The sequence below is a fragment of the Oryx dammah genome, unplaced genomic scaffold (genome assembly GCF_014754425.2).
Source record: "Oryx dammah isolate SB20612 unplaced genomic scaffold, SCBI_Odam_1.1 HiC_scaffold_29, whole genome shotgun sequence".
Taxonomy (NCBI): Eukaryota; Metazoa; Chordata; class Mammalia; order Artiodactyla; family Bovidae; genus Oryx; species Oryx dammah.
The window spans coordinates 87261882-87285811 of NW_024070213.1; the positions used below are offsets into that span (position 1 = coordinate 87261882).

Below are 23930 nucleotides of genomic sequence, written 5' to 3' on the forward strand. Positions count from 1 at the left end.
GTGTGTATGTGGTATATGTGGTGTATGTGTGTGACGTGTATGGCGTGTGTGTGTGAGTGTGTGGTGTGTGTATATGCGAGTGGTGTGTGTGATGTGTGTATGTGGTATATGTGGTGCGTATGTGTGACTTGTGTATGGTGTGCGTGTGTTTGTGAGTGTGTGGTGTGTGTGTATGTGAGTGGTGTGTGTGTGTGTGATGTGTCTGTGGTACATGTGGTGTGTGTGTGACGTGCGTATGGTGTGCGTGTGTGTGGTATGCAGGTGTGTGGTGTGTAAGTCTGCTTGTGCTCTCTCTGGGTCTCAGCACAGGAAGGTCCCTGCCAGCTCTGAGCGCCCACGGTCCTTCCCGGGGACTGAGGACAGATGGCTATGAGTGCCCCTCAATGAACAGGAGTCAATACCCAGAACTGGAGGCCCAGCCCCTCTACAGAAAGAGCATCTTCCCATCCAAGCTTCACTCGCCCAGACACCATCAGACCCTGACGCATCCTGTACTGACCACGCAAGTGCTCCGGGCCGCCCTGTCCTTGACTCTGGGACACGGCAGCGGCCTCCTAACTAATCTCCCAGCCTCTGTCCTACTCATGAATCCGGCTTCTCACTCATCTTCCTTAAAGCACAGGAACGAATGTTGCCAGAGGTCCTGAAACTGGCCAGGTGGGACAGGCAGAAGAGAGTTCTCTTCCCACCAGGTCTGTCACCTAGAGTCCTATTCCTGGTTTCTCCCCAGGTATCAAGGCTTGGCTTCATGATTTCAGGGACTGGGAGACTTCCCTTCCCCAGAGAAGGACCAGCTCTGAGGTAGAGCACCTGCCCACAGTCATGTAGGTACAGGGGTGCTGCCACAGCAGGAAGGCAGCTGTCCAGGCCCTGCACGCTCGCTCCCTCTCTCTTTCCCCCTGCCTCAACTCTCCTGCCCTGTCCCAGCCCCTGCGCCTTGCCTCACCACCCCAGCCCACCCATCATGCTCCCCTGCCTCGCTTTCCATCAGCTTCTACAAAAATGCACTCAAGGAGGGGGCAATAGAAGGGAGAGGAGAACGGGGCCACCTTGAGGCCAGAAACTTCCGACTGACTCACCACTTCCAGTGGCATTTGAGTCTGGTGCCCAGAGTGGGGTTACAGGGTAGGGCGACGGAGAAAAACCCAAGCCTCTTGAGAATGTGCCAAGGCTAGTCAGGGTGAGGCCTAGGAGGGGTGATCCCTGCCAGCAGGACCACGGCCCTAGGAGACCTTGGCTCCCCATCTCCCCAGTCTCCCCCTAGTCCAGTTGGGAGGCCTGCTATCCAAGAAGGCAGTCTTTCAGGGGCAGGGTGAGGTCTATAGGAGAAAGCCCTTTGCTTCTCACAGCCCTTCCAAGTCCCAGGCTGGTGGGGTTGGGGCGGTTCTCACCGGGGGCTGGGCCCTCCTCTAACACTTCTAGTCCCTCTTTTCTCACACATCCTCCCCGAGGCAGCAAGAGGGGCAGGGATCACAGAGTGACATCCTTGCCTAGCTGCGGCACTTGGACCACCCTTCACAGTGACGAGACTTCACCAAAGGCTAGGAGAAGGCAGGATGGACAGATAGAGAGACCAGGGGTGCTGGGCACTGGTTCTGGGGATAGGTTGGACCACAGATTCCAAAGGACAGAAGTGATGCTGGAAGCAGGATCAGATTGAGGTCAAGGGCCTTCTGAGTTGAGGTTAGTGGAAAGGCACGGGAACCTTAGTTTTTATGGGGCTGGGCCTCTGTGGGCCTCCATCCATGTGAAACTGAGAGGGAGGGAGGGGAATGAGTCCAGTGGCCCCTCCTCAACCCTCCCCACACCATGGATGGGCTGCAGGTCTTCCTTCCTTTGACCCAGGTGACAGAGGGCAGGGGATGGGGCTGGGGGACTGACGCCACTGCTGCTGACCACTGTTTACATGACTCGAAGGATGAGCCTGACCGAGGAGAGTCAGAGTGTTGCTCTCCTAATGAAACATTAATGGGTAATTAGGTGCAAAGGTTCCTCCTCCCCTGTGACTCACAGGAGATGGATGCCTAAGTCAGCTGTGCAGTCATGCTTTCTGTGCCTCAGTCTGACAGTGCCTCAGCTGGACCTGGCCTCTCCAGAGTCCGTTCATCCTGAAAACATCTAGGGGTGCCTGCTGTGAACCCCTAGGTTGTAGGTAGAACAGCTACCCACTATTCTAGACACTGTGGATGCAGCGACAAGCCAGCCAGACCCAAATCCCTGCCTTCAAGGAACTTAAATTCTGCTGGATGGAGACAATAAATAAACAAACCAGAAAAACATACAGTATGTCAAAGGAAGAGATGTGCGATGGAGAGAAATAAAGGGAGCGACCTGTGGGCATGCCTACGTGTGTGTGTGTGTAAACACAGTCAGCACACAAGACTGTAAACAAAGCAAACACTCGGAGGAGGGGAGATGGGGAGTGGTGAGAAGATCAGAAGGAATCGACAGAGGCAACTATGGGAGCAGGGGCCTGGGGCTGGGAGTGAGCCGGCCATCCTAGGGAGCAGCGAGGATGCTTGTGGCTGCAGCAGGAGCGGGAGGCCATGAGGTCAGGAGGGCCTGCAGGCAGTGGGCAGCGATTGCTGGAGGCCAAGTGCAGAAATGCTGCTGCTGCTGCTAAGTCGCTTCAGTCGTGTCCGACTCTGTGCGACCCCATAGATAGCAGCCCACCAGGCTCCTCTGTCCCTGGGATTCTCCAGGCAAGAACACTGGAGTGGGCTGCCATTGCCTTCTCCAAGTGCAGAAATGATCTGACCTCATTTAACAATGAACAGGATCCCTCCCACCGCTGTGGTACTGGCACAGACTGTGCCCACCTCCCGGGGGGCAGCACCCATGGGGGGCCATGTCAAGAATCCAGGTGGGACATGATGGCGACACGGGCCAGGGAGTAGCCATGAGAGTAGAGGCAGATGCTGGTGCTTGGATCCCAAGCGAAGAAGAGGCTTCTGGGGGGAGGGCACGAGCAACTGTACCAAATGCTGCCGAGAGTAGAGCAAGGTGAGGACTAAGAAATGACCACTGGGTTCAGTCTCAGGGAGCCCACTGGGGACCCTGATGAGAACATTTGAAGAGGATTCAGTCTTCCCTGGTAGCTCAGCTGGTAAAGAACCCACCTGCAACACAGGAGACCCCGGTTCGATTCCTGGGTCAGGAAGATCCCCTGGAGAAGGGATAGGCTACCCACTCCAGTATTCATGGGCTTTCCTGGTGTCTCAGATAGTAAAGAATCCATCTGCAATGTGAGAGACTGGGGTTCGATCCCTGGGTTGGGAAGATCTCCTGGAGGAGGGCATGACAACCCACTCCAGTGTTCTTGCCTGGAGAATCCCCATGGACAAAGGAGCCTGGCGGGATTCCGTTCATGAGGTCACAAAGAATCAGACACGACTGAGCGACTAAGCACACACAGGAATGATGGAGTGGAGAGAAGGGAGGAAGGGAGAAGAATTGGAGACAGCATAGATTCCCTTATAAGAAGCTTTGCTCTAAACGGGGGGACTAGAGGCAAATGTGAGTTAGGGGTTTTTTGTATTGCTATTTTTTTCAGTTGGGAGAAATTAAAGCCTGTTTTTATGCTGATGGAAAAAATCCAGTAGAAAGGGCAATACAGATGGTGCAAGAGAAAGACGGGGAACATTGCCAGAGAGATTGCCCCAGCCTCTCCCCACTTCAAGCCAATAGAAGTTCTCTTTGAGGGGGATGATGGGGGTTCTGGAAATGGCAGCAGGCTGGGCCCAGGACAACTGGGTCCTGCCCTAAATCTGCCCTTTACTGGCAGTGGGACTCTCTGCCAGCCCCTTAACACCCGTGACCTCAGGTGTATCTAGAAAGCAGGTTTTCTAACAGCAGCATTGCCTCCCTCCCTGGGATGTGATGGAGATCCCATGAGATAATACGTGTGAAAGTGCTTTGTAAAATGGAAAGGGTGGAACCGATAGTTGGGATTGTTTTTATTATTTTTCATAACAAATTATTATTAAACAAATTTAAGGGATTACTGTTCATCCAACCCTACTTGTCTGCACAGTCTCCCCGCACAGCTGACGCACTTGCAGCAGCGAGAAGCCAAACATACTTCCTGACCCTCCCTCAGTGACTGCCCTCCTCCCACTCTGCCCTGCCTGGACCCCTCTTCTTCTTCCATTTGTCCCTGCAAACACCGTTCTCTTCGGCTTCCCCAGTCTCACTCCCCTCAGTCTGACCCTCCTGCTTCCTTTCCCCCTAGGTTGACTCCCCTGACCCATCCTTTTCACTGAGATTTGTCTTCAGCAGGTACTATCTGCAGGAAGGGCTTCCCTGATGGCTCAGCAGGTAAAAAAAATCTGCCTGCAATGCAGGAGATATATGAGATGTGGGTTTGATCCCTGGGTCAGAAAGATCCCCTGCAGAAGGACATGGCAACCCAGTCCAGTATTCTTGCCTGGAGAACCCCCATAGACAGAGGAGCCTGGCGGGCTACAGTCCATGGGGCTGCAAAGAGTCGGACATCTCTGAGCGACTAAACACACACACATACACATCTGTAAGACAGACTGCTGGTCCGGAACCAAGAGCAATTAGTGTCATAGGATAATCAGCCATCCTGGTTTGTCCAAGCTTGCAGTTCCTAGGGGGTTTCCCCCCAAGAAGGGGGACTTTCAGTGCTGAAACCAGTAAAGTTCTGGGTCAACCAGGATGAGTTGGTACCCCTAGTCTTGATCAAGGCTACGCTAGTTGATTTACCATTCATTGTCTTACGTCTCCTGCATTGGCAGGCAGGTTCTTTCCCACTAGTGCCACGTGGGGAGAGATTTAAAGTCTGAGCTCAAGCTCCTCATCTTAATTTGAGAACAACAGAACCTATTTTATAGAGCTATGTTGAGGAGTTAGTGTATGTGAAGAGCTTGATGTGGGAGAAGTAAGTGCTGAATAAAATATTAACTATCACTGCTATCGTTATCATCATCATTAACACTCTCAGCTTGGTGAGGGCAGCCAAGGTCAAGTTCAATCTAAATGCATCTGTCACAGAGTACTTGGAATCTCCTTTACTCCAAGAAGTCTTCCCAGATTACCTCCAGGAGACAGCCAGGGCTAACTTAGTCCATGTGGTGGGGACACCCTCACTTTCCTGCTCCCACAAGCAACACTCAACCTCTCCCCAGGAACCAGGGGTGCCCCTTCCCAGCTCTGTTTAAAGTGTCAGTTCTGCCGTTACAACCTTCCGTGCCCGTGCACAGGTCAGCTGATCTGTCTTGGAGACCTGAGCAGCACTGAGTCCCGCCCCTGCCCACTGATGCTCCATGGGGCTTCAGAGAAGTGGACTATGAGGAAGATAGGGATGGAAGAGGGGCCTAAGGAGGTGGTGGGGGGCTGAGAAGGCGGAGTCCCGGGGGGTACACTCACCAATGTAAACACGCCTGCTCCCAGCACGGCATACACTGCGTGGAGCCAGGGCACCTGTAAGGCAGACAAAAATATGGACTCAGGGAGGGTGAGGGTGGACGGTGGGGGTGAGGGGCAGCGGGGAAGGGAGAAGGGGTCAGTCCTGAGAATGGAGGATGGAGGACAGACCTCCCCAGTGGGGGCCCTCTCTCTCACCGTCCCCCTAACCCAGCCCCAGACCGAGAGGTCCTTAACCCTCTGGGCTAGGGGAGCCCCAGAATAACTGTGATCGCGAGGGGCTGGCAGGGGAGCTCCCGACTGGCCAGCACTTCGCTCCACACACAACCCCAGGCTGAGGCTGGCCCAGAGTGACTCATCCTATGGGGCCCTGTCATCCTCCCAGCCTGAGTCTGGCCGGAGGCTGCGCCCTCCTCCCAGTGTGCACTCATTCCTGTGCTTTCAGTTTCCCTGTCGGGACTCCCTGGCTCTGCCTGTGGAGGTGAGGGTCTCAGGGAAAAGCAGATAGTCTTTAGTCCGGGGAGGAGGGGCACCCGGAGTCCTTGTCGCTGAACTTGATGGGATTGTCTGCCCCGGCTTCCCAACCTCCGCTCCCCCAGGGGGACTCAGTGGCCCCTGGCCGTGTGTGGAAACCGTGCAAGAGGTGCCAAACCAGCCATGCCCTCTGTAGGGCCTTCCCCCAGAAGATTCCTGGAAACACAGGCATCCTGTGAGCCTGACCTGGGTCAATAAAGGGTTCTTTGACGCTCTGGGGCCCCTCCTGTACCCCCTCCCCCATCCTAGATACACAGAGGGCCCCTAGGCCAGCTCCGGTTCCTCCCTTCGTCAACAGGATCCTGGGAAGAGCCAAGGAAATGCCAGAACCAATCCTGATGTCCTGGACTGGGAGCCAATACCCGGGGGCTTGGCAGGATGGGGTAGGGGAGGGGCAGTGAAGAAGGCTGCTCTTGGCCTGGAAGACAAGGGGTGGTGGGGACCAAGAGGAGCCTGGGGGCAGGCACAGCACTGCGTTTTCAGCAGGGGTCCAGTAGCTGCTCTCTTGGGTTCCCAGGATTCAAACCCCCTCCTGTGATGCCCTCGGTCTGCCCCTTCTCCACCTGCAGCAGCCCGAGTGCCTAGGGCTCAACCGAGGTCACTGAGCCCCGGGCAGTCCTAGCTGGGTTTCCTGGGCAGGCAGGACACTTAAAAGAGCTGAGATTCGACTGTTCCCATGGACCCCCTCATGAAGTGAGGGTGTGCTTAAAGCCCTGCCGTCTCACTTTCCACCTGCCTGGCCAGCCAGATCTTGTCTCTCTGGACTTGACTGATCCCCCCAGAGTCCCAGGAGGCCTGTCCTCAGGGCCCCTCTGGGCTTCATAGCCCCGTGGAGCTCCAGAGCCCCTCCCCTGCCCAGGGTTTACAAAAGCTCCTAGCCCTCCGCCTCAGCCTCACCTCCACCCTAGCGGGGAGGATGGGAAAGGTGAAGCCGGATGTGGCTTGTGGAGCAGGTGCCCAGACCTGCCAAGAAAAGCCTGTGTTTGCTTACACTGCCAACAAGCCCACGGAAGGTGCCAGGAGGGGCAGGACTGGATGGCAGGCTGTGAGGCCTTGGCTCTGGGCCTTCCCTGGAGGGCGCAGGAGGAAGCGGCAGCCTCGGGCCAGCAATCCCACCCCCTTTATCCCCAGGGGCGGCAGGCAGGCAGAGCCACAGACTCACATATTGGAAGGGCAGGAGGATGGCCAGGATGAGCCCACTGAAGAAGAGGGTCATGAGCAGCACGAAGAGCACACCTTGGCAGGATGTGAAGTCGAACTGTAGGGATGGGCTGAGCGTCAGCTGCCGGGCCCCTCAGGCCTGCACAGGGCGGCCTGGCATTCCTGGGGGTCCTGGCCAGGCAGCACGCTGGCCAGAAGGCTGAGGCCTCTGCAGCAGGCTGCCTTCCAGTGCTCACCCCGGAATCTGGCATTCCTCCCCATCCACTCCAGGTGCCCTCCCCACACGCTTCTCATCCTTGTGACCTCTCCCCAGCCAGGGATCCAAGCTTGGAGCCTGCACCCCACCTGCCTTCCCGGGCCCACAGGCCCCAGAGCTGACCTTGGTCTGGAAGCTGAAGACGGTGACCGAGAGGCAGACGAGGGCCGTGATGCTCAGGCACAGCAGCACAGACGTGGTGTTGTAGTAACTGCAGGACCCACGGGCAGGGGCTCAGCTTTGGGGCGGGGCTTCTGGTCTCCCCCAGCCCTCCTCCCAGGCCTACCCGCTTCTGCAAGGACCTGATCCCACCACCGTGGGGGCCCCACCTTCCCTCCTTTCCCATGATCCTCCCTCTCCTGCCTCCCCTTCCTTTCTATTAGAACCCAATCTCTCAACACGCTTAAGACTCGAAATTCTGTTAGAAGGATCCTGAAGAGGTGGTGGTGGTGGGGTTTGTGCTGGTATATGGAGGTGGCTTTCAGGGAACTGCATGAGCATGAATCTGGGGTCCTTTCAGCTGCAGCTTGAGAGGTGTCACCTTGCTCTCCTCCGTCTCCCACCCCAACCCCTCCAGCCTGGCCAGGTCTTGGAGGCACTGTCCAGTAGCGTGCAGGAGGAGTGGACTTGAAACCAGCATTTCCTACCTGCCTGGCCCTCCCCAACACCTGCCTAGCCAGCGCTCCCAGGAGGGATAGTGTTTGGGGCAACTCCCCCATTCTGCCTATCCGCTTTACCTGGACAACATTCCAGTGAGGTAGGCCATGGACAGGGTCTGAAAGGAGAACAGCGTGAGGGAATGGTGGGGCCCAGACACCTTCAAGGGCCTCCCCTTGTGTGCACCCCTCAACTCTGAGTCTGCTTTGTGCATATGCGCTTACCTCCAGGACTTCATCTGGGGAAGGAGGTCCCAACAGGCCTTGAGCCAGCTGTGCCTTTGTTCTTTTGCAGCCCTGCTCTTCCCCTTTCCTACGACCATCCCCATTGTTACCCACAGCTCTAGGATTTCCCACACAAACCTCTTAAAAACACAATCATAGTGGAAAGAGAGAGTGGATGGAGTGGAGAGAGAAAGCTCATTTGGAAAGAGAGGGTGAACTGTCTTCGAAGAAAAAGTGGGGTGAAAATACCTCTGCCTCCCTCAGTGACCTCATCTTGGCTGTCCCCAACTCCTGGCCCTCGAATTTCACCCTGCATCCCTCCTCCCTCCATCACTACAGCATCTGTCCCCAGACACCCCCACGTCACTTACAAAGATGGTCAGGAGGATCAGGTTCCAGGGGAAATGCCTCCTGTAAGGCAAGCCACCGAGTTCAGAGGAGAGTGGGGGTGTGGGCAGCACAGACTGGGGCTCTGCAAGCTCACCCCCGCTCCTGGGGCACATCCCCACGGGCCCCCATCTGTCCACTCACCCTCCCCCCACCTTTGAGGCACCAAGGAAACGGGGGGAAGGCAGGCCTGCTTAACAGAGCCCAGAAAATGGGGCTCTCTTAGGGTGCACAGCACTGGTGGCAGGCAGGACTGGGGCCAGAACTTCCAAGACCCTGTTCATGTTCCCACAAGTTCCCCCGGCCACCACCTTTACCTGGGTCCAGAACAGCAGGCCAGGGTCAGGTAGGTCGCAAAGAACACAGCGCTGCGAGAGACAGACGGGAGAGTCAGCTGGTCTTTCCTGAAGCCTTTCCACTCTGTCGCCTGCTCAACCCACTTTCTGCCCACAGGACACCAAGCAGGGTGCTGCAGGGCAGGGGCAGGGATTGGTTAAGCCCACAACCATCCTAGAACCTTGCAACGGACAGGGTGATAGTCCAGTTCCAAAAGAGGAAAGATGAGCCTACTTCTAGAAATCATGAATCTTGGGTGCCATAGATAGCTAACCACCCAATCCAAAGTGGTTTTCCTCCAGATAATATAACTTGTGTGTGTGTGTGTATACACAAACATGGACTTCCCAGGTGGCCTGGTGGTGAAGAATCCACCTGTCAATGCAGGAGACACAAGAGATGCAAGTTTGATCCCTGGGTCGGGAAGAACGGCAACTCACTCCAGTATTCTTGCCTGGAAGATTCCATGGACAGAGGAGCCTGGCAGGCTGCAGTCCACGGAGTCGCAAAGAACGAGACATGACTGAACACACACACATGCATGCATATATATAGGTGTATATGTGTGGTTTCATATGTGGAGTTCATATAGTGTTCTCTATGTGCCAGCCAGAGAACTACATGCTTTATGAATATTAACTAATATAATCTTCACATCGTCTCTGTGAGGTTCATTGGGGCCAGCCGACTTGTCCAAGGTCACACAACTACCACAACAGCAGAGGCAGGGTTAGAACCCAGGCATTCTGGCCCCAGAGTCCTCGCTTATAACCACTACCCCACACTGCCTCCTTCAGGCCTTTCCCTGGACCTGTTGCTACTTGTAACGATCTTATTTTTCCTGCCAGCACCTGGCACAGTGAGAAGTACCTATGGCATGAATTTCTGGATCAGGTGGCCATGTCCACCAGGAGACTGGCAAGAAGCTCAAGTGAAACCCAGAGACAAGGATTCAGGGTTGAGGATTTTCTGGAGAGCAATGGAAGTGGAGGCGAATCCAGGAGGTGGGAGATGAGGGCTGAGGACCCAAGGGTGGGGCGTGCCCATGCCTACCTAGATTGGTGCCAACACCAGTGCATGGTCTCCAGTGCCCAATGTGCCCTCAGACATGGCACCTGTCATCCCTCCCCATCTCTCTCCTCAGTTCTCTCACCCATCCCCTATGGCAGCAATGCCAACCATCCTCCTCCAGCTTCAAACCTCCCAGGCTGCCTCACTCTCCTGCCTGGTCTGCCCTGATGTGTCCCAGAAAGATCTGGGATGAGGTGGGGCGCCCTGGCTCCCTGTCTGCCACCTGAAAACATCACGTCACGGATCTCTGTGCGCTTCCTCCTGTCCCTCCTCTCATCGCAGACTAATCCCCAAGCCTCTGGGTCCCACACCCTCCCCTGTCCTGCCATTGACCACCACTTCTTCTCCCTCACACGCCTCCTCAGCTGTTCTCCGTCCTTAAACAACACCTTTCATGGTTCTAGCTACTGCTACTTTATCCACCCACCCTTACAGCCAAGCTTCTTGAAAAAGTTGTTGCTGTTCAAAGCATTTTCTCCATCTCATGATTACTCCTCAACAAACCAGCCTGAGCCCCAGCTTAATGAGAGCTATGTTTGCAACATCACTATGACCTTGTTGAGTCCAGTTGACGCTTGTCCATCCTTGTCTTTCCTGGCTTCTCAATATCTGATCTCTCACTTGCTGCCCTGGTTCCACAGTGACATAGCCTTGGGTTCCCGCCTAACTCCCTTGGTGACTCCTTCACCGACTTCAGCACCGGGTCTCTTCTGTCAGGCTGTCTCCTTTCACGCTCCCCTTGGGTGGGTTCATGCATTCCTAAGACTCCCTTTATCAGGCAGATGCTCAGGACTTGCACACCCATATTTCTGATCTAGAATTTCCTTCTCAACCTCAGACCTGAATAACCAACTGCCTACTGGGCAGACACGTTCAGAAACATGCCCAATGCAGAAGGTTAGCATCGAACTTGTCCTCTTGCTTGCTCCTTCTTGGGCACCCCCCATTGCAGCCTTGGAGTCACCCACCCAGCAGCTCAGTCAGCTGTAACTCCCAGCCTGCTACACCCAACTAATCACTTGGACCTGTAAGTCCTCTACCTAGGCAGCTCTCAAATCTGTTCCCTTTCTCCATTCCTGCAACCACCCTTTTAGGTTGAGCCACCTCTGTCTATCTGGTCCTTCTGCCTCCAACCCTGCCTGCCACTCTCCAAGCTACCGGCAGATTCCATCATGTGACTCTTCTGTTTAAAATTCCAAAGACCTGGCAATGTCTTCTGTGATCCACTCCCCGCCTACCTCTCCAGCCCATCCTGCACCATGCTCCACCCCTCCATCTACCTTCTCATCGCCCTCTGCATCCTCACGGGGTGACCACCTCCCTCTGCCCCTGCTGGAAAGGACTGACCGGCGAGGATGCCTGTGGCCGGGGTTGGAGGGGCTTGCTCTGTGCACCGCGGGCAGAACTCAGCTGAAGCCTGCACCTCATACCCCACAGGCCTGCTCATCGGATCTGCACCCAGGCGTAGCATCTGGAACGACCTATTGTCTAATCCTCAGCCTGGCACGGGTTAGGCTATCTTTAAATATTCCTGGATGAAAAACTCAGGGAATGCAGGGGTTGAGACAAGCCCACTGGATTTGGTGAACAGGAGCCCTCTGTCTTCACCCTTCCCTACTCTTCAGCAGTTTGCAAATGCTGCGTCACTGTTGTCACGGTGATGGAGGGGTTCTCAGTGCCATGACCAGGGCTGCTGCAAGACATCCTGCTTGCAGGACCGTGGCATCATCCTGCCCTTGGAGTTGTTAAGAAACACTCTGGCACTTGCTCTCTTTGGGTCCCCCTTGAGTCACCGGTCAGTCACTTCAACAATAATGATAATAATAACACCATAGTCTATGTGTATCCTGGGTGTGGGGCCTATCTCCCTGGCCAGTCTAGAAGCTTCCTGAGGGCAGAGCTCAACCTCCTTCTCTCTCCGGTCCAGAGCTCCTCAACCCTCCAGATGAGTGGTTGGGAGAAAGGGCAGAGGGACGGGTGGCCTGGGGGCAGCTTAGGCGCCTGACCCTCACATTTCCCATCCCAGCTCTGGCCCCACTGTCATGTGACCTTCAACAAGCTGCTGAATTGCAGAGCCCCAGCTTCCTGCTTTGTCATTTAGGAATACTGGTACCAGCTCACTGGGATGTAGCGAGAGTTGGATGGCAGCACCCAGTATAGCCTTGAGCACCAAGGCCTGGTGAAGGGTAGGGACTTGAGGATGAGAGCTGTTATTATGACTTGACCCTGGCCGACTGACAGCTTCCTGGAGAGACTGGGACCCGCCCCCCCCCCCCCCCACGCCGGCCCAGTTCTGGGCTCATATTTGTCCTCCTCTGTCTGGCTTCCCCGACCTCTATACCACAGTCCTTACACCCCCCACTGGAGGGAGGCATGCAGTTCCCACTGCCGTGGCTCAGAGGAAGCAATCAGACAGTAAGGCAAGGGCCCGCTGAGGGAGGCAATTGGGGCCTGGAGAAAGCGAGGGCTCGGGGTGGGGGTGCTGGGAGGCGGCCATCCAGGGAGTGGAGAACGAGTCACAGGAGTGAGCGAAAGACAGACTCGTCAGATCCAGGGCCCCAGGGCCTGAGCTGGAGCCATGGTCTATTTACAGAATGTCAACACAGAGGCACGAGGCTCAGGTGGAGGCCAGCGTCCAAACCCAGCGTCCCCTCCCAACTTACGCTGCTCTGGAACCAGTTCCTGGCTGTGGGGGAGGCTGCTGGGCACGGAGGGGATGTGTAACAGCTTTGCGGTCAGAAAGACAGGCTTCAGTCCTGGCTCTGCTGCTTAGGAAGCAACATCTTCACTCTGACCTTCATTTTTTTTCAATGTATAAAATGGTCATAACAACAGTATTTGCCTGGGAGGTTTATTGTTAGGGATCGAATGAAGAATATCTGAAAATCCCATGGCACAGTGCCTCATACAGAGAAAAAGACCTATTTCATTCTTATTGCTATTAAGGGCTTGGTACTTGGAGGGGGTGAGACCCATTAGATGTCAGCCCTGCTAGGTAGGTGTCCGACCCAGAGGCAGACTCAGGACCAAGGTGAGGTGGGGAGGGGGCTGGAAGGACAGAGCCACAGGCTGGCTTTTTGTAGGACAGCACAGCATCTCGGTGACGAATTCATCAGCACCATTAAGGCTTTGCCATCCTCCATGGAAAGCTCAGGGCCCAGGCCCAGTTCCGGCTTATCTCCACCCCCATCCATCCCTGAGCCCTGCACAGCATCTCTGTTTTCTGCCTGGAGATGCTGAGGAGGAAGGAGGATGCTAAGTCTCGGCATTCGGAGGTCAGAGTCTCACACCCGCCCTCCGTGGGTCGACTCTGCCTCCACTTCCTGAGCTGCTTATTCTTGGATTGTTCCCTGCTCCATCTGCTCAGGGCACAGAGTCCTGAAGACTCCCCCACAGAAGGCCTGACGAGGGGCCTGGCAACTCCACTCTCGAGGTCTCAGGGCTCAGAGGCTGCCAGGAGGTGCTGACGTGCTGGGAGTCATGCCAACCCACCACGTGGGCTGACTGGGGCGGCAGTCCCTGGGGCCTCATTAGCTTTACCCTTATTAGTGTGCCCAGTTCCCCTAGACGCTTGCCTCCCTGCCTGGTCTGCAGACAGGCCCTCTGTCCTGCACCCTAAGAAAGGCTTTGGGTGTGAATGTCTCCTCCCCTGGGACCCCCAGCTTGGGGCTCTTAAAGAGCCCCAGAGGCCAAGATGTCTCCTTCCTGTCACTGTCTGGGCTGGCTTATGTTATCTCAAGGCCCACTGTGGGACTGTTCTGGGCTCGGGTGATCCAAGAAGCTCTGGGCTGAGCCTACATTTTCCACCAGATTCCTTTTCAATAACAGGCCTGGGACAGCTGTAGTGCACAAGCTCCTTGGGTGGACACTGGGGGCCTCCATCCCAGAAGGCCCACTGCTCTGTGGGGTGTCCCAGATTCCACTCCACGGTACCTTGCAGTGCTCCGCCAGCCTGGTCCCTAACTCAACAGATGTACCCTCATGCACTCCTGCTCCAGCTCCCACACACGCTTTTGCTTAAGCCACTCCGGTCCCCAGTCCTCTTGGCCCCTCCTCTGAGGCACGCGGCCCCTCCTCTTTCACAGGCCGCCTGGCCCTGCAGAGGCCGCCTTCCGAGTAGCCCCATTCCGGCCTGGGCTCGCAATGGGTGCCGAAGGAGACTTTGCTGACAGTGGTTCTGCTTTGAGCCCATGGTGGTCTGGCCTGGTGTTATCCAGAACAATTTCTTAATTGCCCACCTGGGAGGGTCAGAATAGCCTCTCAAGTTACTTGCCATGTTCCTTGCAGAGTTTAGGATAGGCGGGAGCTAACTGCTCGAGGCGAAGGGAGTCTGCCAAGCAGAGGGATTAAGAGTGCAAGCCTCAACCTGAATCCTGGGTTTGAACCCCAGCTCCACCACTGTCTGCCTGTGTGACCTTGGGCAAACTCAACCTCTCCGAGACTGAGTTTTCTGAGGTAATTATACCCAGTAGACCTGAGCGAATGCAATACTGTATATCAAGCACAGTGAACAATGCCCAGCCCTTATTAGGCACTTTATAAGTGGCAGCTATTATGATTAATAATTCGTAAGCACTAATAACAACTATGTTAATAAGAGTAGCAACATTATTATTAGTGTAGGCCAAGGTGTCCCAGCCCCTCTCTGCTCAGGGCCAAGGTCTGGGTCTCTCCAGCCATGACCCCAGCTCCACCCTTCCCACCTTATGCAGGCTCCAGAACCAACACCTCTCCTCTCCCCTCCCCCTCAGACCTAAACACCTCAGAAGGGCCCTTCTGGCCATGCTCCTGTGAGGACAGTCCCCATGGGGTGAGGAGAGGCCATGGGCTGGGACTTGTCAGCAGAGACCTTCCACCCTGGGCCGCCATGGGTGCTTCTGGTGAGGGGGGTGGGTGGTGTGGAATACTCACTAGGATGCCCAGTACCAGCCTGGGTTGGCCTGGACATAGTCCTTAACGGGGTCACTGCAGAGAAGGGAGGAAGAGAGAATCCAAATTGACCCTCTGTCTCCATTTCTGGTTCTACATCTGCACCTGCCCCCCACCCTCAGTTCACAGGACTGGAGAGGAAGAAAGGAGTGACTGCACCCCTGATGGGGCAGGGGACACCAGCCACAGTCTTGGGCTGAGACGTGGACATGCCTGGATGTAGGGCTGGTGTGTCTGAGAGGAACGGCTGCTTCACAGACACTTGCTGGCCTGGAAAGCATGGGGCCACCCCCACTGGATGAAGGACCCCTCCACATGCCCAGGCTAAGGTTCTTCCCAGCACGAGGGGGGCCACTGCCCTGAACAAACATCCCCAGGCAAACATTTCCAGACCTGTCTGATGCTGGATGCCCCCAACCCCAGGCCTGGCCCCACCACTCCTGGAGCATGCTGGTTCACATGGTCAACTCACCAGAAGGTAAACAGAGCCACGACACCCAAGGTTACGAGCAGCTGAATCAGCAGAATGGTATAGACCTGAGGACAGGAAGGGGTTCCTCTCAGCTTAGGGGGCCCTGTTGGAGGCTGAGGGGCTCAGGCCCCCAGCCAAGATCAGGAGGGCCCAGCTTCCTGGTGACTCGATCTACCCTCCAGACCCGCATCCCAGGCCCTCCACCCTCCATTTTCAGAGTCACTGGGAGGAATCCAGGCCAAGAAGAAAAGAGAGCAATGACACTCCACAGCTTACACCCATGGGACCTGGAGAGAAGAGATCAGGTGTTCAGGCATAGTAGGGGGTGGTGGATGCCCCCACTTACCAGCAGGTACTATCAGCTGGGATCACAGAGATGGGGAGAAGGGTGGCCTCTGGGCAGAGGGTTGGGCCAGGGGTTTCTCAAGACGATTTTACCCCCCACCCACCCCGTATGGGAGAGTTGGGGGAGGCAGTTACCTTTCTGATGAAGACTCGGCGAACCTTCTGGTCATCCCAACTGAAGGTGGTGAAGAACTCATGGTCTCCAGTGGGGAAGCCACTCTCATAGCTGGAGCTGCTGTCTGGGTGGCAGGGGGAGGGCCATGAGTGCCCCCCCGCCACACACACACACGTGAACACCAGCCCCGATGGCCACCCTCTCAGAGCATTTGTCAGACTGGCTCCCGGGACCAGGCGAAGCCTCTCTCTCTCCAGCCCCATTCTCAAACCTCCAGCCCCACCGCATCTCTTCCCACAGAGGTCCCAGACCTCTCCCAGGGTGCCTCTCACCTGTCCTGTTCTGAGTCCTGAGAAAGAACTGTCTCCTCCTCTTCTTCCTGCCCCCACCCGCAGCTGGGGCTCCCTGGGGGCCACGCTCTTTCATAGAAACGTGGCTTTTCCCTCTTGTGCCCCCCATCCCCCTCCCTGGACACTCTAGCTCCCTCTCGGCTGAGAATCAGAGAGGGGACAGCCACTCCCCCAGGGCCACCTCGCACATCCCCAGGGTCATTGGTCCAACCCCAGGTTGCTCTGAGGCCCTTGGGGTGGGAAGTGGAGACTCCTGGGGAGATCAGACCTGCTGGTGCTCTAGCTGGGAACCAGAGAAAGGCAGTGACTGGAGGGGAAATAAAGTCAGGTGAAGTTTGGGAGCCTGGTCCTAGAACTTAGACTTTCAGAAAAGCATGGGCTCCATAGGAAAACATGAGGATCGGTCTTCAAGACTGCCTAGCTGTGGGACCTTAAGGGAGTCACCAGCCTTCTCTGAGTCTCTTCTATGATAGAGGTTGGTGATATCCACCCACTGGGGATGAAACAAGATAAAAGTGAAAACTTTGAGCCTGATGCCGACCATACCAACCTCTTAATTCTGCATCTGAATCACTCCTAAGGCCTCAGATATGTCCACTCTAGTCTCCCCTACTATCCCTACCAGCTCTCCCTGACCTTCCCCTCCACCACAATAGCCTCTGTCTTGGTCTTTCAAAGCTGATGTTGGCACTGCCCTTGCCTCGAGTTCCTTGATGACTCCCCACTGCCTTTTGGGCTTCCCCAGTGGCTCAGATGGTAAAGAATTTGCCTGAAGTCCATGCAACTGGGGTTCCAACCCTGGGTTGGAAAGATCCCCTGGAAAAGGGAATGGCTACCCACTCCAGTATTCTTGCCTGAAGAATTCCATGGACAGAGAAGCCCGGTGGGCTACATACAGTCCACAGGGTCACAGAGAGTCAGACAGGACTTAGTGACTAACACACTGCCTTTTACTCAAGTCCGAGCTCCCTAATAAAGCCTCCTCAGCCTCCCAGGAGCCCTCCAGCTCCACTGCACACTGCTTCCTGCTACTCTTCTCCAGTGTGACTATATTTTTTTCAGTGATATGTTCTCATGCCTCTGAGCCTCTGCATATTCTTTCTTTCAACCTCAGACACCCATTTTCCCACCTCTTTACCGAGCTAACACATGCCATCCTTCAGGACTCCATGTGGATACCCCTTCCTCTAGGAAGTCCTCCCTGACTGTCGGGCAGGTGAATGGCTGAGGCCATCACTGCACCTGTTTCTCTATGTGGTGGTTGTCCATTGTCTACACAGTCACTTCTGTGAATGTAGGTCTTACAAATCGGTGCATCTCTAGAAACCAGCTCAGTGCCAGACACAGTGCCTGGTGCAGGCTTAGGAAATGTTTGTCATCTACCGACTGAAATGAGCTGCTTTCCTCTGCCCTGACAGTTCCGTGAAAACATTCCTTACGGCAGCCATTCCTGGCAACCAAGACACAGGAAATGAGGAAGTGGGGAGGGAGGTGGACCAATTGCCAGCCTTGGGGCTTGAAGACCCTAAACCTCTCATCCTTCACTACTCTGTGTACTGTCTACATTTCCTGCCAAAGCCCAAATGGCCAGGCCACAGAAAGGGAGGAAAGGAGAGAAAAAGCAGTCCTGTGGGTGTCAGGGGCAGTAGGAAGGGCTCCCATGAACACCAAACCTTCATAGGCCCTCCAGTAGGTCACGGTGGGGTGGGTCTTCTTGGCCAGAGGAGCTTTGTGGTGGGAGGTGCGAACCATGGTGGCCACTCCTTGTGAGTAAAGACTCTGTCTGAGGCATTGTTCTTGGGGTCGCTTCTAGAATTCTGTTGGGGTTGGGGGTGGGGACTCAATAAGGTGGGGGAGGGGATCGAGGGGCTGTTGAGGGAGGTTGAAGGGGCTGAGGAAGACTTCATTACAGCTCATGGGGGGTTGTATGTTCCCAGCCCTGAGGCAAAGTTTCCCCAGGCTGCTCAGCCTAATAGAGGGGTCCCTACCAGCCATGATTCTTAGTTTGCAAAGAGCTAGCATCAGCCTGCCTGGGTCTGCTTAGGAACTGTACCTGACTGTGAGAGATGCTAAGGCTGGTGTGGGTTAGTTGCTCCGTCGTGTCTGACTCTTTGCAACCCCATGGACTGTAGCCCACCAGGCTCTTCTGTCCATGGGGTTCTCCAGGCAAGAATACTGGAGTGGGTTGCTATGCCCTCCTTCAAGGGGATCTTCCAGACCCAGGGATCGAACCTGGGTCTCCTGCATTGCAGGTGGGTTCTCTACCATCTGACCCACCAGGGGATCCCACTACGGCTGATATTTGCTTCCAGGTAAGGCCTGGGGGAGGAAAAGAGTCAAGGAGAGTGATGGATGAAGGGGATCCTCAGGCTGGGGCCCCCAACAACCCTGGGGCCTCCATGCACACAGGTTTCTGATCAGCCAGCATGTAAGCAGACTGCATCCCATTCACAGGGAGCCAGTCCCAGTTGAGGCCACGGTCAACTGTGGTCTTGTACTGTTCCTTCCTGTGTCCGCTCTAACCTTGCCCACTCCTACTCTGCATCCCTTTCTTCTGGACCAACTCCTGGTTTTTCTCCCCCATCTGTTCCCTCTTCTTGTCCTAGCTCAATAACTTGGAAAAAAACCCTCTTCCCTACTGAAGAGAACTCTGACTGCAGAAACTGTATCTCTCTTTTCTCATGGAGTTCTCCTTGACCTATCCTTAGAACAGTCCTCCAAATCCCAAACCTTTGACATCACAGCCTCATCTGACAACCACAAGAGTGCATCTATTTCTGGGCAACTTCTTCCTACACAAGTTTTTTCATACGGGCCCACCACTTCCCCTGAGGCTCCTGCCTCCAGGAACTGAGAGACTTACTAGGGTCCACATAGGCCCAGCTGGGGTGGAGAGGCATAGCCGAGGGGGCTGGGGGGAAGGCTCCTGCCTTGAGCCCCTCCCCAGAGGTGGCCTCCTCATAGGAGGGTGGGGCCGAGGGCACTGCCGGAGTCTCCTTCTTCTCACCATTCGCCTGCTGCTGCCCCTCTGTCCCGGGGGCCTTGTTAGCCACGGAGAGCTGTGGAGGAGAGGCAGAGAAAGACAGTCACCGGGGACAGGGCGCCACCCAAGTCCTCCGCACCAGCCCCTCCACTTCTGGGATTCCCCCAGGTACTTTTTCCCCTTACTAGAATGACAGGGGTGCAGACAAGAGTTTCCCTATTTTATGTGAGGTATATATACAATGGAATATTATTCAGCCTTAAAAAAGAAGGAATTCCTGTCATTTGCAACAGCATGAATGAACCAGGAGGACACTATGCTAAGTGAAATAAGCCAGACCCAGAAAGAAAAAACTGGAGGATCTCACTTATACATGGAATCTAAAATTGTCAAACTCACAGGAGCACAGAGTAGAATGGTGGCTGCCAGGGTCAGGGGGTGGTGGGGGGAGCGGGGAGATACTGGTCAAAGGGTACAAAGGTTCAGTTATGCACGATGAATAAGTTGTGGAAATCTAATGCCCAGCATGGTGGCTAGAGTTAACAATACTGTATTGTGTCCTTGAAATTTGCTGAAAGGGTAGATCATAAGTGTTCTTGCCACCAAAAAACAAAGAGAAAGTAACTCTGTGAAGTGATGGATGTGTTAACTAGCTTGATTGGGGTGATCATTTTGCAAGTTACATGTACATCAAAATATCATACACCTTAGGTATATACAATTTGTTTTTTTGTTTTTGGCTGTGCCATGCAGCATGTGGGATCTTCGTTCTCCTACCAGGGATCGAACCTACACTCCCTGAAGTGGAAGCGTGGAGTCTTAACCGTTGGACCACCAGGGAAGTAGTCCCTATATACAATTTCTATTTGTCAATTCTACCCCCAATAAAGCTGGAAAAAAGAATCTTATTTTATGGATGGGAGAACTGAGCTCTAGGAGGCTCAGAGCTGGCCAGAGGCATACACACTGGAACAGGGTTAAGAATTGAGGAAGCTGGAATTTCTTAGGAGAGCCCACCATTGGGGGTCACTGTCCCTGGGGCAATGCCCAGCTCTATACAATTTCACCTTTTTCCTGGGGTCCAGAGAAGGGCCTCGCACAGAGTAGGTGCTTAAAAAATATTACTCAATGAAAGGTTCTCTCACTCAATCTCACTGTTACCTTGCTAACTATATTTTGACCTCTGTTTTTAAATGAGGGAACTGAGGCTCAGAGAGGAAGAATGACTCAAAGCCCGCCATGGCCCACTGGGCTGCAGAGTCCAGACACCATCCACTGGGACTGGCCTTCTTCTCCTGGGCTGGAGATGACCAAGGAGGGCAGGGATTTGGAAATCAGGGAAACAGAAAGAGGAGACGAGAGGGGAAAGGAGGAAGAGGAATATGGACTGCAGGGGATTGAAGGGGCAAGAAGCCCTTCGCTAAGAGTCCATTGTGGAAATCTCGTGGCCTTCCCTAGTGGCTCAGTTGGTAAAGAATCTGCCCGCAATGCAGAAGACTCAGGTTCAATCCCTGGGTTGGCAAGGTCCACTGGAGGAGGGAATGGCAACCCACTCCAGTATTCTTGCCTGGAGAATTCCATGGACAGAGGAGCTGGCAGGCTACAGTCCATGGGGTCGCAGAGTCGGACACGACTGAGTGACTCTTTCTTTCTTATTGGAAATCTCAGCCTCTCTCCCTTAAACCAGAACAGAATAGACCGTTACTAATGGAAGGGAAAGCGCCTTGTTCAGCCCCTTCCATCATCTTACAGACAAGGAAACTGAGGCCCAGTGGGAAATGTCCCATGGCAGGATGACAGGCCCCCACAATGTACAAATTCAGCTTCGGTGAGAGGATATGGGCTTTGAGGGCCCAAATGAGGCCAGCAGGGAAGAGATGACTTGGGAGGCAGGGGTGGTATGAAAAAGGAAACCACACCAGGATATTCTGCTTCCATCCAGCTCTGAGGACCACTGAACTGGAGGGGACTTTTCCATCATCAGAAAGCCTGGGAGCAAGCTGGGGGGTGGGGGGCGGAGGAGGCAGGGGCAATACATTCAGCCCAGGACAGGAAGCAGCGTCAGCAAAGTGACTGATGGAGGCAGGGGTGGGAAGTGGAGGGAGAGAATCTGCAGAGGTGGGAGCACTTCATTTTCCCCATGGTGAACCCCCACCCCCTCGATCCTCGAGGAAGGGCCTCAGAACCCAGGCCTGTGGGAACGGGGCCCTGGCTCATCTGCTTCCCTCCTACTCGCCAATCCCCTTCATCACCCAGATCGGAAGGGTCATGCCCAGGAAAATCCACTTCAGCCTACCAGAACCAAGGTCCTCTGAGCCCAGACCCAGGGCTCGCACCTGGGAAAGGATTATCACCTCTGACTTCAGCCCTGTCCACACTGGTCCTCCTCACCAGGAACCACCCTGCTGACCAGACCCCCAGAGCCTCCTTAGGCCTGCCCTCTCCACATCCAGCACTCTCAAGTGAAGCCTGCCCAAATGGCAGGAGATGGCATCACCCAATGACATCATTTTTCGGCCTGATGAGCTTGCAAACAAGGAAAAGAGGGTCTAATTGTCCAGGAAAGATGCCATTGGCTCTGAGGCTCATCTCTGAGGGAAAAAAAGTGGGAGCAGAAGGGAAGCCCTTCTTCTGTTTTCTCTACCCAATCCTTAGCACCACCCCAGAGGACCTTCTTCCTTTGCCCAAGGCCCTGGTGGTTGTATAATTCCACAGGCTGTCAATGTTACATAACCCTACTAGGCCAGCCAAGTCTCTGCCCCAGTCCCCCTCCTCTACATTTCAGGCCTAAAACAGGAACAAAAAGAGAAGACGTTTTATCCGGTCCCATTCAGTCCCATGTCTGGCCAAAACCGAAACAAAAATTAGAACATCCTGAAGCAGGGTTGCCATAGTAACTCCTCAGCCACAGGGGCTGTATCCAGAAATGGAAAGATGACAGGGAGTTGGAGGGGGGGTTTCTGTGGAGGGTGTAAAAGATGAGTATAACATGGTTGGGGTTGGGATTGGACAAAAGAGGGGGGTGCCACATAAAGACTGCCTCTCAGGGCTCATCCTGGGGACACACACACACACACACACACACACACACACACACACGACTCCTAAGCTGACTCCTTAAGAAGACCTGGGCATCTGTGAAGGGTCCCGTGATGCCAAAGCATGGGTGGAATGTAGATGGAGGAGAGGAGAGCCTGGTGGGCAGGAAGAGGCCACAGCCCATTCTTTGAAATGGGCCTTTGGGTCCTCTGACTTCAGCAAGGACCACCCAGGACCTTCGCACAAGAGCCAAGAACAAGGTGCTTACAGTGGTCCAGAGGGCTTGCTTAGGATGACAGGGAGATGGGGGAACCTGAGGATGGAGGATGGTGCGGGCGGGGGAGATGCCGGTACCTTTCCCTGGGTCATGGTGCCGTCTCTCGGGGAAGGGGTCCCTGAGGCAGAGGCGGCCGCTCGGGTCACCGCAGCCTGCCTGCGTCTCTTCCTTTCTCCGCGTGGGTTCTAGCAACATCCACTGCAGCCGGGCCAGGCGGACCGGAGCGTACCATCCAGGCACGGGGGGTGGGGGGAAGAGGGGGCGGGCCAGGAGGCTGCCGCGGAGGCCTCTGCGGAGCTGCAGACGGCGGCGGCGGAGGCAGGGGAGCACCGCCCCCTCCTCCCGCCCCCTCCACCCTGGTACCCTCACCCCGGGGGACCAGGGAGCTCAGCCCTGCGGCGCTGCCCGAGTGGATGTGTCCGCGCGGGCGGGAGGAGGCGCGGGGGCTCCGTGACACCCGACCAGCTGATGCTGCCTGCCTGTAACTGCAGCTGGGTGACAGGGCCTTATCTCTGCACCATCTCTGCTGCTGACGGGCTCCATCGTACCTATGACTTTCCCCCCTCCCTCTTTGGATGCCGCCCTGGTTTCTATCTCCATCTCCACCCCCACTCTCATCGTCTCTGTTTCGTCATTCAAGCTGGAGTGGGAAAAGTCTCCGATGTCTTCTCTACCCTACTGTCCCCCTGGGCCCTAAGTCCCTGTCTGCCTTTAGGCAAACCATGTGTGGGCCTCTCTCCTTGCCTCCCTTTTCTCGCCTTTGAAATGGGAGCAAGAGGCCCCTCCCGACCTTGTCACAGAGACCTTGTCACAGAGACATAGGCAAGTAGTAGGATGGGAGGATGCAGCTTCTATTTTTCTCAACCCTGCTGGGACATTTTACCAGATCTTTCTGGAGACGCCTCTAGTTCTGCCTCAAAACCTTTCCACCCCCCTACATTGCCCTCTTTTGCCTTCAATCTCAGCCTCCACTGCCCCTGTTATCCATCTCCTCCCCCTTCCAGAGCTGGTCCCACCCCATTCCCCAGGCTTGTCCTTGGGACTCAGCCATCACTGGGCCCTGTTTTCTGCGGTTGCTGCAGTGTTGGTGTGGGATTTGCAACCTCAAGAGCTGGGCTCGAGTCCAAATGTAATCACCCACTGGCGGTGTGACTTTGACAAGGCTTTAACCTCTCTGAGTTGCAGCATCTCCTGTGGGAAGGAGGCTGATAGTGGAGCTCTGTCCATCCTGGATGTACTATGAGATACAGGGGTTATGGTGGTAGAACCATACTGAAGACCACAAAGGGCTGTGAATTTTTGAGTTATTATTATTTGAAGAATCTCCTTTTGAGAGTATCTTGAACTGCCTCAGGGTGAGGGCTCAGAGATCTGCCTAAAGAAGGATATGAACCTTGAAGGACGGG

At 55.1% G+C, this 23930-nt stretch overlaps 1 protein-coding gene across 1 annotated transcript in view; it reads right to left on the bottom strand.

The window, feature by feature from the left end:
* Positions 1-22782, bottom strand: part of FAIM2 (Fas apoptotic inhibitory molecule 2) — a 30380-nt gene extending 7598 nt beyond the window's left edge. Inside the window, exons 1-11 of the mRNA XM_040234113.1 lie at positions 22602-22782; positions 19089-19284; positions 15896-15999; positions 15416-15480; positions 14926-14979; positions 8925-8975; positions 8592-8631; positions 8077-8114; positions 7463-7550; positions 7085-7180; positions 5392-5445 (exon numbers count right to left, since the gene is read on the bottom strand). Of these exons, the coding sequence (XP_040090047.1) occupies positions 5392-5445; positions 7085-7180; positions 7463-7550; positions 8077-8114; positions 8592-8631; positions 8925-8975; positions 14926-14979; positions 15416-15480; positions 15896-15999; positions 19089-19284; positions 22602-22616 (801 nt within the window). The 5' untranslated portion in view covers positions 22617-22782. The remainder of the gene's footprint in view (positions 1-5391; positions 5446-7084; positions 7181-7462; positions 7551-8076; positions 8115-8591; positions 8632-8924; positions 8976-14925; positions 14980-15415; positions 15481-15895; positions 16000-19088; positions 19285-22601) is intronic.
* Between the last annotated feature and the right edge of the window lie 1148 nt (positions 22783-23930).